The 14,482-nt window shown below is 42.9% G+C and overlaps 1 gene segment (V, D, J or C); it reads right to left on the minus strand.

Annotated features, from left to right (window-relative positions):
* Positions 1 to 5,681: 5,681 nt before the first annotated feature.
* LOC144584759 (immunoglobulin lambda variable 2-23-like) lies at positions 5,682 to 10,042 on the minus strand. The segment is given in 3 exon segments: positions 5,682 to 5,970; positions 9,454 to 9,786; positions 9,947 to 10,042. Coding segments are annotated over 3 exon segments (384 nt in total).
* Positions 10,043 to 14,482: the final 4,440 nt, after the last annotated feature.

Here is a 14,482-nt window from a genome sequence, read left to right on the forward strand (position 1 = left end):
TAGAATGATCCCAACCCTAAAGATTCAATTCCACTTTTCAGACAAGAGAAGCCACAATGGTGAAGAGGAGGGTGGAGCAGAAATAAAGGACAGGTGATGAGCGTCAGAAAAGTAAGGACTGAGGATGATTGATGGGAGTACAAATGGCCCTGTCCTACCCAAGAAACACTTCTTCTGACCCCTTAGCTTTGCAGAACTCCATCTTGCTCAGTGCCAAGAGCATTTGGCTTCCTCTGTGTTTGCTGTACGGTTCCTGCACCCAAACTGTAGACCAAGAGCTCCCCCCTGGGGCTGGATATGTAGTGAATTCATCATTTCCAGCATTTACAATCTCTTTCCAACTGAAGAACTTCTATGGGTTTCACAAAAAGGGACATGTCATGGATCAGAATATGTGGATTAAATCGTGTACTGAAGATGGGATATGTGGTTGTGAACAATGTGAAATGGATTCCATATTGGTTCTATGAATGAATGATTTTGTAGGATGGGAATGTATTTCCAGAGGGCTGTGGGAATGTTTTTCCTTTAGGCCAGCACAAGCCAAAACAAGATGAGAAGACCAGACACTTGTTATGGCGGAGAAGACAATAGACGGAGAAAAACAACACCCGTTTCTCGTGAGAAGAGAAGGAGGGGACTGCTTCTATCACCTTATGCCGTGATTGGATGACAGCGTGGGAGACCAAGAAGACAGGAGGAGCCAAGAAGATAGAAAAAGGAACTTTTGCCATGTGTAGTGTTCCATCTTGTTCCTATTTTTCCTTTTTGGATGGAACCATAGATTTTTCTACGTCTTTTTGCCTGCTGCCCCGTGCAGGGAAAGGACTGGGAGTCAAGGAAAAGGAGAAGGGGGGCTTTAAGCCTTTTTCCTACCCTAAGGAAGCTTTTAGAGATTTTTACAGCTATCGTAATTAAAAGAGAATTATCTGCCTTAATTGTAATTTGTAACAAGCCTTGAAAACGCTTATTTGCTATGCTTTTGTATCAAACTGACCTTATTCTGTAAATCTATATTTTTTCAATAAAAAATCAGTTATAAAATCTTTTGGTCTCTTGAACAATGAAGCTGTCTTAGCTATACCCTGAGGGGGAAACAAGGCCACATTAAGCTACCTAATTGAGCCAGGTAGATCTTAGGACTACAAACCTCATGTGTAACTTCCTGCTGAGCTTTCTTAAGGGTCAGCAAGTATCTTTTTAGGGCAGACTTGTAAGAAGACGTTTGTTGTACGCCCTGACTGAGGTCACCAGGACTCACCCAACTGCATAGGGGTACTCAGATTTCCAATTACTCTCCGTCCGACTGACCAAGTTCTCCCTCACAGGAAACTCGGTCGTGACAGGATCAAAGCACTTTGATCGCTCCCCCCCCCCTATTTCTGTGTGTATAAGATGACCCTCAATTTGTAATCTAAATATTTTAGACAAAAGTATCATCTTATACACGGAAAAAATACGGTATTTCCTTTGCCTCATGGAGAGCTTGAGAAGGTTATTTCTTTGGGTCCATTCCCCCAGAATGCCCCCACAACATGGCCTCTATAGTGCAAGAGAGGACAAGTGTGTGTTTTTATGTGTGTGTGTAAGCATGCATGCACGGTTTATCCTCTTCAGCATTCGTGCTTCTATCCTCTAAATGAGCTGATATCTTTTTCAGTACAGAATGAATTGCTACATTGGCTTTAGTGGACCCTTGTGGTGTGATCTGGCAGGATTCTATCTATAATCTTAGGGTTTTTTAATCCCTTAATAAAAAAAGTCACACCAATGTCACAAAAAGGTGCCTACTAGATCTTTTGTATCCTAAGAAGAACAAACAGCAAAGGACCTCACAAGACACATTAATAAATGCAAAATGAATATACTTTATTACCTACTGATTGCAATTCTAATAAAAGGGGTTTCATGCATTCAACACGTTCACACCACAACTTAGAGGGAAGCTTATTGGGAAATCCTTATCGGATTCCCATCCTGTATTTAAGAAGGGGGTCCTATCAATTGATGGCTACCATTAGCATTTCTCCAAATATAACAAGCAGGAAGTATTTATCCTTGTGACACAGGTGTGATGATTTGTGTTTTTATGTGTATTAGAATGGGATATGTAGTCCTAAGATTGTCCCAATAGCATCCATCTTGATTTAAAGTCTGTTCTGTAGTAGGAAAGTTTTTCATGCTGTTTCAGAGAAGCTTCACTCTCTGATTATCTCGTTGCTAAGATGAGTAGAGAGCAGAGACTTTCGTAGTCAAAATAATTCTGCCACAAAACTTGATAACAACTCTCAAGCTCTCATGAGAAAGTTAGGCGGGACAACAAGACCCAGGAGGGGGTGTTCCTTATGAAGAATTCTGGGAAGAAGAAGGTAGTTGGTGTAAGCACCCCCTTATCTCCAAAGAGATTTACGGGGGTGCCGGAGACTGGGATGAGTCCGAAATTCAGACAAACCTCTGACTGCTGAGCAGAGCCACTTAGGTCTCAGCAAGATCCTGTCTAAACTTCTTCCTCAAAAGCCAATCTCCTTTATTAAGAAAGCAACACACACAGACAAATCCATGAGTTATACTCAGAATAATCTGGCTCTAAATCTTTGGTAGCAAACACACATGGCCAATTAGACATTCAGCTAGTCTGTACAAGAACCAATGCATGCAGATCAAAACATTACTGCTTTATTGAAAAGAATTGCTTTAGTAAAGGTTTCAGTTGATAGTAAAATAGTTCAGTAGGTACATTTTCATATCAAGACAAACGGAATACTCCCCTCCCCACTCCAGCTGGAAAAATATAGAAATAGAATTATGCTAACTAATAAAAAGCATAACACAGTCCATCTCACGTGTCTTGGGTCTTCATAGGCTGATGCTAGATGAAATCCAGTTGACTTCCATCAGTCCATGGTAGGAAAAATAGTCCATAGCAAAGCTACAAACCATTATGGGAAAAAGCACGTGTCTGACCTTTCTCAGTCCAACTCCATCTTTTTCCAACTCCTCTCTAACTTCCTTCTTCTTCCCAGAATTCTTCATAAGGAACACCCCCTCCTGGGTCTTGCTGTCCCGCCTAACTTTCTCATGAGAGCTTGAGAGTTGTTATCAAGTTTTGTGGCAGAATTATTTTGACTACGAAAGTCTCTGCTCTCTACTCATCTTAGCAATGAGATAACCAGAGAGCGAAGCTTCTCTGAAACAGCATGAAAAACTTTCCTACTACAGAGCAGACTTTAAATCAAGATGGATGCTATTGGGACAATCTTAGGACTACATATCCCATTCTAATACACATAAAAACACAAATCATCACAGTTGGTAAGGAGTTGAAAAAAGATGGAGTTGGACTGAGAAAGGTCAGACATGTGCTTTTTCCCATAATGGATTGTAACTTTGCTATGGACTATTTTTCCTACCATGGACTGATGGAAGTCAACTGGATTTCATCTAGCATCAGCCTGTGAAGACCCAAGACACGTGAGATGGACTGTGTTATGCTTTTTATTAGTTAGCATAATTCTATTTCTTTATTTTTATAGCTGGAGTGGGGAGGGGAGTATTCCGTTTGTCTTGATATGAAAATGTACCTACTGAACTATTTTACCATTAACTGAAACCTTTACTAAAGCAATTCTTTTCAATAAAGCAGTAATGATTTGATCTGCATGCATTGGTTCTTGTACAGACTAGCTGAATGTCTAATTGGCCATGTGTGTTTGCTACCAAAGATTTAGAGCCAGATTATTCTGAGTATAACTCATGGATTTGTCTGTGTGTGTTGCTGTCTTAATAAAGGAGATTGGCTTTTGAGGAAGAGATTTAGACAGGACCTTGCTGAGACCTAAGGGCTCTGCTCAGCAGTCAGAGGTTTGTCTGGATTTCGGACACATCCCAGTCTCCGGCACCCCCATAAATCTCTTTGGAGATAAGGGGCTGCTTACATGGTCATAATTGCAGAGTTATGTAGATTAATTGTAGAGTCCACTCCATAAAGAGGATGAAGGTGTAGGGCTGCTTGTTGTCAACCGGCAAGGTAGAATTCCAAGATCTTACTCTTCATGTTCTGCTTGTAAACCTCTTGGTGCGTATTGGTCTTGGAAGCATGTATGGTGGGGAAAAGGAAGCGAGATGAGAGGGGCATTTGTTCTGATCTAAGAAGCCTCTTATATTTGGGGAGAGACGGATGCTGAAGACTTGGGGCAGTTGGTGGGCACACCAGGGCATTATGTGAGTCACTTATGAAAAATGCTGAGCTTCATGAAAGGCATATACCATAATCCTGTTGCTCAGTGTCACAAATCCCACTAGAGTTGGCTCACTGAATCAATGAGGTATTGATGAGTCAACTCTTGTGTAAGTTCAGAACGGTCTACTCTAAATGTGATTTTCTTTGCATAGTAAATTGCATTTAGAATAGGACTGATAAATGAAGTTCCCATTGATTCAATAGGCTCACTCTGGTGTGAATCAGTATACCAAGCAACAGGATTTTGCCCGATGTTGCTGCCACTTCCTTCCCCATCCAGACATTCCAAAGGAGGAGCTCTCATAAATATGGGGAACCATGACTCCCCTCCACCCTCAGATGTCCATCAACTAGTGATGTATGTGGTAGAAAACCTAACCCTTTGAATCAAAAGCTGAAGGACAGCTAGGAATCAGATATTAAAGTTCATGAGAAGCTGGACTGTTGTGTTGCCTCTGTTGGCTGCCAACCGGTGGTACAGAGTACAAAATGAAGGAAGACTTATAGCACTGATGGAAATGGGGTCGTATCCAATAGCAAAACGTACGTTGCAGTAGCTGTTGCTGTTTCAGAAATATTGTTTAAAGAACAAGGAAATTCTATATGTGCATGTGAAAAAGGCATTTTTACGACAGGTTCCCAGTCAATCAACAACTCACTCGCTTCCCCATCTCTTGTGCTGCTTTGTTACATTATGGGTGCCAATTCGCTTCTGATTAATGTTGACTCTAACATGGTTTTCCATGTTCATGAGATGTTCAAGCAGTGATTTACCATTGGTGATACCTAGGATGCTTCTGAGGCTGAGTTGAGTATTGAACTCAAGTAACCTGAAGCCTTAGCAACGAACAATCCTGCCTCCCCCATTGCTCATTCCTTTGTAGGAAATGCTTTAATTTAACACTTTGGAGCCCAGAGAAGCTTCCCAAATAATTCACAACCCGAATGCTTTGCTATGGCCAGTAACATAAAGGATCTGACACCCCCCCATCAAATTCTGGGAAATATTTCAAGGACCCATTGAAAGGACTCCTGGATGCATCCTGATCTCAAATCTTCTCATTAAGGGGAATGGTCAGAAACATGGAGTAATGATCTCCAAAACAGATGGCTCTTCTCTGAAAAAGGAGAAGGACATTCCTCGTCTTTGTAGAAGTGTATGTGCAGGCTTTGGGGTCACTTCAAACATCCTTGGCTCTGGAAGGCAACAAGTCTTCTTCGAATAGCATTAAGAAAGTTGAGCAGCAGAACATCTGGTATGGCATTAGGTTCTGTGCATCTGAGTCCCTAGAACATGTCACTGGTATTAAAGCAAAACAGAAATAAAATCCAGAAGAAAGAGATGGATAATAATCAAATGACATCTCAGGAACAACCTTTAGAACTATTGAAAGGCAATAGACCTACAGTTGACTAGTTCTTGACCAATAAACAGCCCCAATGAAATGGATCAACGTTTTATTAATGTGCTAACGATAGAAGCCAATATGGACAAGAAATTGAAGAGAGAACAGAGGAGAAGGGAAAAGGAACTACACAATAGAAGAGGAGATGGAGAAAAGGAACTACATAGGAGAGAAAAGTGTTTTTATGGATTAGGGTTTGGCCCATGAAGGAAGCATGATTCCTCCCTAGAGCCAGGCACAAGAGAGCCAAATCCGAGCTCTCCGACATTTATGGAGATGCGGATGTCTTCACGTCCTCCTCAAAGGTCTTCCCGTCGTGCTAACCTGCAACACATGGAGAAAGTTTGTTAGCTGCTTGTGCAAGAGATTAAACAGTTGATGAAATTGCAATCTCATTCGAAGACTTGGTGCTCGTGGACAGACAGCCTTCTGAGTTAGCAAAATATTGTGAGACAGGATTTCAAGTAAGCATGAAATAGCCTTAGAGAGTTGTTGTGGACGTCTGTGTGTCTGTAGAGAACTGTGGGACTGAAGTGGTAAATAAAAGTGAGACCTCCTCATCCTTCAACATTTAATCCCATACAAAGGGTTCTATAGAAAGTGCCTTGGAATGGGAACTTCTTCTACGGTCATTTGGAAGTTCTAGATCCAGTCCACCAACAATTCCTCTGGAGGTGCCTCTGTACATTGAAGCCAGATTTGTATGATTCATCATCCTAAATACAGAGCTCTGTGCTGGATTCCTGCTAGAACATAACCTATGAAAAGAACTAGAACTTCGGCTCTGCTACCCAAGTAGTTCCACCCTTTTACAAGGACTTTACAAAGAAGTCAGTCTACGTGAAAACCAGTTTTGCTGTTGACCCATCTTAGAACCTCACAACTAAGATCCTTCCATTGCAGGTCTCTGTCACAAAGGAATGTTCAGAATTTGCTTCCTGATCTTTACAAGTTCTAATGACATAATAATTTAAAACTTAAAAAGAAATCCAAAAGTTTGAGGTTAATTCATCTGAAGTTTAACATAGTCAGAACTTCAGTGGCCATAATCTTGTTGCTAGCACTTATCGCACTAGAGTAGGCCCATTGAATCTACAGTCAGTTCCTCTGTATGTTCGATTGATTTAAATGGTCCCCCTCGCCTGTGACATTTGAGGCTAAAGTCAGTCACAACTACGAATAGAATCAACAGAGAGTATGGAGGAAGATCTTCAACGGTCCCTTATTGATTCAATGGGCCTACTCTAGGGCAATTCCTGTGCTGAGGAACAGGATTGTAGCCATCATATAAACATTGAATTCTAAATTTCTTACAAGAAACAAATTCTACATCTACTGGACAAGATAAATCATGGGAGCCATGCATTCATACTTGACTAGAGCAGGGCTTTTGTTTAGCTGTCTAAGGAAGGTTAAGCAACCTTCTTTAGACCCAAATGCCAAGAACATGAGCTTTTAAGGGAGGAATAGGATTCTCACCAGCACATGACTGGATAATGAATTTGGGAACTGAGACTGCTTTGTGTCTTTTCAGGTCACTTGTGTACATATGCAAGAATTCCCATGCTCTTCATGGAGGAACATGGCAAAAAATCCTTTTGAATTACAAATCCCAGAATCCCCCAGCCAGCATGATAAATTCAATAGACATATTGATGGAGCAATTGGTCACGTGACTTCCATTAAAGCAGCACAATATGTAGGCAGTTTGCATCCCATGGTGGAAAACCAGTCCTTCAGGAGATCAAGGAGCTTCTAAGATTCTCAGGTGGAGAAAAACTTGCTCCTTTTAAGTTAGAGTTTTGTCTATGACATAGTTTGGAACTCCACCTGACACATATACAACACCAGACCTCCCCAACTGGAATTATTCCATGTTTCCTAAAAGTAGCTGAGAATTTTCAATGGGGAAGAAGTAGCACACTAGCAGATGAAGACTGTTCTGTTCACCCACGTGTCCTGAGCATTGTCCCTGGGATTCCATATTCTCCTTGTGTTACTGGAGAAAGGCACCAAGATGTGAGATCCGAATAGGCATAAATCGTAAATAAAAGTTGTGCAGTCTCCCGGAGCCACATTTGTAACCCTTTAGTTGAGGATACGACAGTGTGGAAAAATTCCTTTTTTAGATTACATGTCAGGGGAATCTGGGGGAAGATGGGTGCGCAGTGGTAAGGCTGGTAAAGGTCTCTGGAGCTCCATTCCAAAGAAGTAAAATGTCTACGCTCTGCCTTTCCTTGGAAGCAACCCCTCCTAAGAGAAGAACTTCCTTTTGCACTGTGTTGTTAATGGGCATGTATGGCTGCAACCCTGTGCAAGAGACTCTCGTAAGATTGCCTAGAAGAGACAAAATGCAGTACACAGTTTGCAGGATAAGGAGGTCAGCTGGAGGACACATCCACTGATTTTTCCTTGACATTTGAAAAGATGGGAGCTAGCGTTTATACTTCCTTGCTTTTATATTTAAAAAACTCATCTATTGCCTGTCATGTTTGGGGGTATAAAAATCAATACTTGTCCTTGTTTTATCAAAACTGGAGCCTGTTGCTGTCGATTTCCAACAGGAGGAGGTGGAGAAAGCATCAATTCATGAGATGTAGCTGCAGGCATTCTCCAGCAGCTCTATTCTGGCCATCTAAGACCAACCTAAGCAGAAGGCAACATTCACTCCAAAATGGAATTGTAACTCCATTCATGGTCAGTTGCATTTCATTCAGAAAGTCGACTTCCCCCCCCTCTCCCTCTTCCTGTGTAAACATACCTTTCCAATAAACAGCTGTAGATTGCCTGTCTGATAAACAGGCGATTTTCCTGCCTTGTTTTTGATGGATTGATTAAGAGCCCATTGCTTTGGATTGCCAAACTGCCCATCAATGTTATCTCTTTAATAGAGTCATTTATGTTAGATAGGTGGCAACCGAATCACAGGAATCCCATGAAAAGATCTCATCGTCTCTGGAGCTAAAGGGACTTCAACTGAAATTCCATTTTCTTGCTCTATTTTGCATTGACTGGTAAAGTTGTTTTGGAATCTGGGCTTAGCCACAAAAGACACTTCCAAAACCTTGTCCCATTTCCCCAGTGTAACAAAAGGAGCAAGGGGATATGGGTCCACCTTGCCATGAGGAAAGGCGTATCTAACCATTTGGGCACCTGAGGCAAGAAGATCCACGTTCCCTCCATTCCACCCTGGGGTGCGAGTGTTGGCCCCCCTCAAGAACGAGGAGGAGAAGAAAGGCTGGCCCTCTCCAAAAAGAAAGGGGACACTTCAAAAAAGGAAAGGAAACTGGATCTGTTCTGGAGGTGTTGCTACATACAGTATATCCTTAACAGCAGTAGATGTGGTTCAAGAGTTTGCTGCTCTCAGATTCTGCTACCCAGGGGGCAAAGCTCAAGTCCCCCTTCTCTGTTTGCAGTGCTTGGCATCAGGATTGTGGACAGTGACCCCCTTTCTCAGACACCTTTGAGTGTCTGAAGTCCAGAGAAGATGATGCCTAAGGAAGCCTGCTAGCCTTTAAGGAGCCTCCAGACTCTTGGATGCTTTGCAACACATTAACATGTCTACTAGTTGCGCAGCTCATTGCAGAAAGACGGAGAGAGGAAAGAAGAGGCAAGTCAAAAGGGACCTGAAATCCTTTGCTCCAGGTATGACGAAAAGCTTCCTACTTATTAATGGCTACTCCTACATGAAATAATTCAAAAGTCAAGAGCAACATGAAGTCATGAGAAAATAAAGAGGTGGGAACGGGTGAAAAAAGTAAAATATTTTAACAGGGAAGGGAAGAATGTGACAAATACATGACTTACCAGTGACGGTGAGACGGGATCCTTGTCCAAAGAGTTGACCAGTCTTAAACTGTTCAGCACAGTAATAATCTGCCTCATCTTCAGGCTGGGCATTAGTTATGGTTAAACGGCCAGTGTTCCCAGAGGCTGAGCCGTTGAATCGATCCGGGATCCCTTCTCCTCGGGTGCTGGAACCGTAGAGCACAAAGCGAGGGTGCTGCTTGGGTCTCTGCTGCATCCAGAAGACGGAATCCCAGCTCCCATCACTGCTTCTGGTGCAGGAGATTGTCACGGTTTCTCCCCGAGACACAAAGGCCGAGGCAGGCGGATTCATTGTCAGCTGTGAACGGATACCTTGGGAAGGTGAAGAAGCAAAAAGCATGAGCCTGACACATTTTCTGTTCTCTGAAATACCACAAAAGTGTTAAGTATATGTGCTGAGTATCTGTGGCTAACGTGTGATGAAAACCAGTGTGTAGCTGTGAAGTGGGGTGTCTCTTCTCTAGAGACTTACCTGAGAGGAAGCTGAGGAGGGCGAGAAAAAGCACAGCCCAGGCCATGGTGAGCTTTCCGGAGGTGTCTGACTTTGCTTCAGGAAGATACCTGGACGGAATCCCCACCTCCTTCTTTTAAACGCTGCAGGACCAGAGAACAGCCCCTTCATGCAAATGTGGCCTCTCCTCACCGGCCTGGCAAAGATTCCTAGCTGTCCTTCTTAGCAGTGTGCCAATGAACACAGGAGAAGGCCTTGGAAATTTAATAGATTTGTCTCCCTTAATCATGTGGCTGCTTATTTTTGGTTTTTAAAATACCACAAGAACTTTAATTTAATTTTTTTTATTTTTGGCCTCTTCCTGCAACACTTACAGAACCAGGTTTCAGAAGAACTGAATACCAAACAGGCAGGGGTGGACTAACCATTAAGCACAATAAGCACATGCTTAAGGGGGCATCAAGGGATGAGGGGGCACCACAGAAATTTTCCATAGCTGAATTTACCATGGGCCACATGCTGCGATACTGCAAACGGAGCAGCCATGAAAAAAATTACATACAGATATATACAATAATAGCAAGAGCGCTCAGAGAGCGTAGACCTCCACCAAGGGTCATGAAATCAAAGGGGGGAAAATCCTCCCACCACATAAATGAAAGCGGGGGAAACTTTGTATGCAGTCTGTGGAATTTGTATACAATCTGTACAACTTCGGTAGAAAAGAAACGAAGACACACATACTCCGACAAAAACATAACCTCCTCGATGGAAGTAAAAATAATATTGATAGCAATGATAGAGGTTAATGATATACAGAGGTGCCCCGCATAGCGAGCGCCCCATTTAACGATGAATCCGCATAGCAATGCGGATTTTGTGATTGCAAAAGCGATCGCATTGTGATGTTTTAGATGGTAAAACATCGCTTTGCGATGATCAGTAAGCGTTTCGCTGTTCAAAAACGGCCCCCGGGTAAATAAAATGGCCGCTCGCAGTGTTTTCTCACCCTTTCCTCGCTTACCGGGCAGGAAAAATGGCGGCCACATGGAGGATTTTCGCAAAACTGTGAGTTTTTTGCCCATAGGAATGCATTAAACGTGTTTTAATGCATTCCTGTGGGTTTTTTTGCCCAGCATAGCGACAAATCCGTACAGCAACAATTTTTTCGGAACAGATTATCGTTGCTATGTGGGGCACCACTGTACACTAATTTTGGAAACGCAACAAAATGAGAATCTGGTAAGTTTAACTACGCCAAGCTCCACGGAGGCTCATGTGATTATTCTTGTCTAACTTCTAAGTCTTGTTCATGTCGGCTGTCCTGTTCAGTTGTCCACTGAAACTGTGCAAGGGTGCTAGTAGGTCACTCAGTATCCAGCGTGTCAACAGGCAACAACACATGCTAACATTGTAACTTTGTGTCAGGATCTGGCCTACATGGCCCTGGTAAGGTCAGTGCAGGATCAGGGCCAGCCTGACCCAGGAATTGCCAGGTGTTTGCAGGCTCAGACCCTGCCCTGAGCAGCAGCTACTAGGCCACCCATGAGGGCCCACCTGGAAGCCTGGAAGGAAGGCCTATGGAAGGAGTGGTTCTCCCTCCCAGACTTTGCCTCAGCAACGCAAGCATCTTCTGCTCTTGCGCTTTGGCCTGCGTGTGCAGCCTTGCCTTACTGTTCCAGCTCTGTTACCTTGAGTGGTGGATTGGGCCCTGATGCCCTTGCCAGGTGGCAAAAGGCCACCTAAGTAACTTCCAGACTCTGACACTTCTTAAGTCAGCTGATTGTTTTTTTAATATAACACTGAAAAAACAAATAATGTAATTACTGTTTCATAATTTTGTGGGAGTTCTTATGAAATGTTGTGAAACTCATGAAAATGGCCAAACGGTGTTGCTTTTGACTACGCATGCATTTAAGGCACATCTTGTACCTTTGTTGGGACAAAAGCCAATGTTGAGAAATACAAAAGAACGTGGTTACTGTATTCACCACCAACAGGACTGGTTTATTGTTTCGTTTGCAAACTGTTTCCTCCTAAAAATCTCTCGCATTTTCTTATAAGAGAAGAGTTTGGAATACTATTGTAATTGATAATCATGGAAAAGGCACTACTCACCGCAACTCCATGCTAACATACTTAACTCGCAGACAAGGTTGGGGCAACAGTTGGGGAAACAAATTCAGGAAGAGTGTGATTACCAGGAGCAATATTCGTACGTTAGCTAAACGTGGCTTGGCTTTTCGAGGAAGAGAAGAAAGGTTTGGATCATTGCACAATGGGAATTATTTAGGGCTGCTTGAACTCATAAGCCAGTTTGATTCATTTTTAGCAGGCCACATTTTGAAATATGGAAATGCAGGCAAAGGAAATCCTTCTCACCTGTCCAAAAGCACCTGTGAGGAATTCATTCAACTAATGTATTTTGGTACTTAAAAGATGAACAGACTATTGAAGGCTTTTTAACTTTTTTGGAAATGAAAGGCCATACTGGTGAGGAAATGGCAAATCAGGTGTTGCATTACTTATGTGAAGTTTGTAGGCTAAACTTTTCAAAATGTAAGGGTCAGTCTTTATGACAACACTGCTAACTGATCTGCGGTTTATAAGGGGATGCAGATTCGGACACGAATAAACAAATAAACAACAAAATGCACTTTATGTGGGGCTGTCACTGAGGACCAGTTGGAAACTTCGGTTAGTGAAAAATGCCACAGCCAGTCTCCTCAGTGGAGAGGCATCCCAGGACAACATACAACACCGCCGTCCTGTTCATGTCGAGGCACAATCCATTGTGCTAGTTTTGATTATTGAAGCCTTCTACAATTTTGGTCCAGGAGATCTGAAAGACCATCTCTCCTCAAAGAAGATCTACAAGTATTAAGACAACCAGGGGAGGTCAATCTCTCCGTCCCATCTGTGACAAACCCAGACCTACTGGGATCTATCACACAGTTACTAAGCTGCCACCAACCATTCCCTATAATAAGTCACACAGACCAGGGATGGATTTTTAAACAACAAAAGAATAAGGTTTATTTTAAATACAAACAGGGTAAATAAAACAATCAGGTGAATAAAATAAAGTAACGTGGCTTATTCTCACACACACAAGCATACAGTTTGGTTCACCTAGAACCTTTAACTTAAAGCACAGACCCTGAACCCATCAGTTCTGGCTAACCAACAGACTCCTGAACCTTTCAGGCTGGTACTCTGACACACAGTAGTACCCTGTCAGACACACAGACTCCCACAACAGCTTCTTCTTCCCCAGCTGCTGCTTCGTCCCAACCCAGTGTCTCACAGTCTGTCTCAGCATCTCCTCTTCACCACACAGGCATCACATATTTATACAGTACAGCCCCTCCTCCTGATGTCCCGCCTTCCACTCCCCATAGGATGGAACTTTCCCTCCAAACCCATGACAGACAGGTAACATCAGTGCTGTTATGTAACACCTCCCCTCTTTAAAAGTTGTTTTGTAGGGGGAAAGCTAAAAGTGCTTTTCACCAAAAAAACAACCTGCATAAAATACACAACAACATTTATACATACCATATAATACTTACATATACTTACACTCCAAGTTAACCATAGCAAATATGCATTTAAACATTTTACCATATACAGTACATCAATTTACCTTTATTAATACCAACCAAATTCAAAACCAGGTACATTTTAACTTTTTGTTTTCATTATATACATATAGTCCATGTTCTTTCGCCGTCTTCAGTCTTCAGGTCTTCTTGATAAGGCGTCAGCAACACAGTTCACTGACCCTCTGACCACCTTCACTTCAAAGTCATAGTCCTGTAAGTTCAAAGCCCACCTCATAAGTTTGCTATTGTGGGTTTTCATCGTCTTTAACCATTGCAATGGTGAATGGTCAGTACACAGAATAAAATGTCTTCCCCAGATGTAAGGCTTGGCCTTCTGGATCGCGTAGACTATGGCCAAACACTCCTTCTCCACGGTTGCCAAATGTCTCTCACCTTTTTGGAGTTTCCTACTCAGGTAGGACACTGGATGCTGGTCACCATTCTCATCCTCCTGGCACAGAACTGCTCCTACCCCGCTGTTAGACGCATCGGTGTAGATGATGAACTCCCGGTCGAAGTCTGGAGCACGCAGGACAGGATAGTTGATTAACGCCTCCTTCAACCTCTGGAACGCCGCCTCACAGTCGCTGGTCCACGGGATGCGGTCATCAGCCGTCTTCCTCGTCAGATCGGTCAGCGGAGCCGCAATCTCGCTAAACCTCGGGATGAACTTTCTGTAGTAGCCCACCAACCCAAGAAATGATTTGACTTTTCTCTTGGTGGTGGGTCTAGGCCAATCTCGAACAGCTTCTATTTTGGCCTCCAGGGGTTTTATCATTCCTCCCCCTACCATGTGACCTAAGTATTTTATTTCTGGGCTACCCAGCTGACACTTGCTGGCCTTTACTGTTAGCCCTGCTGCACTTAACCTCTGCAGCACTAACTCCAGGTGTATCAGGTGATCTTCCCAGGTATTACTGAAGATCCCTATGTCATCAATGTAGGCCACTGT

The sequence above is a fragment of the Pogona vitticeps genome, chromosome 14 (genome assembly GCF_051106095.1).
Source record: "Pogona vitticeps strain Pit_001003342236 chromosome 14, PviZW2.1, whole genome shotgun sequence".
NCBI lineage: Eukaryota > Metazoa > Chordata > Lepidosauria > Squamata > Agamidae > Pogona > Pogona vitticeps.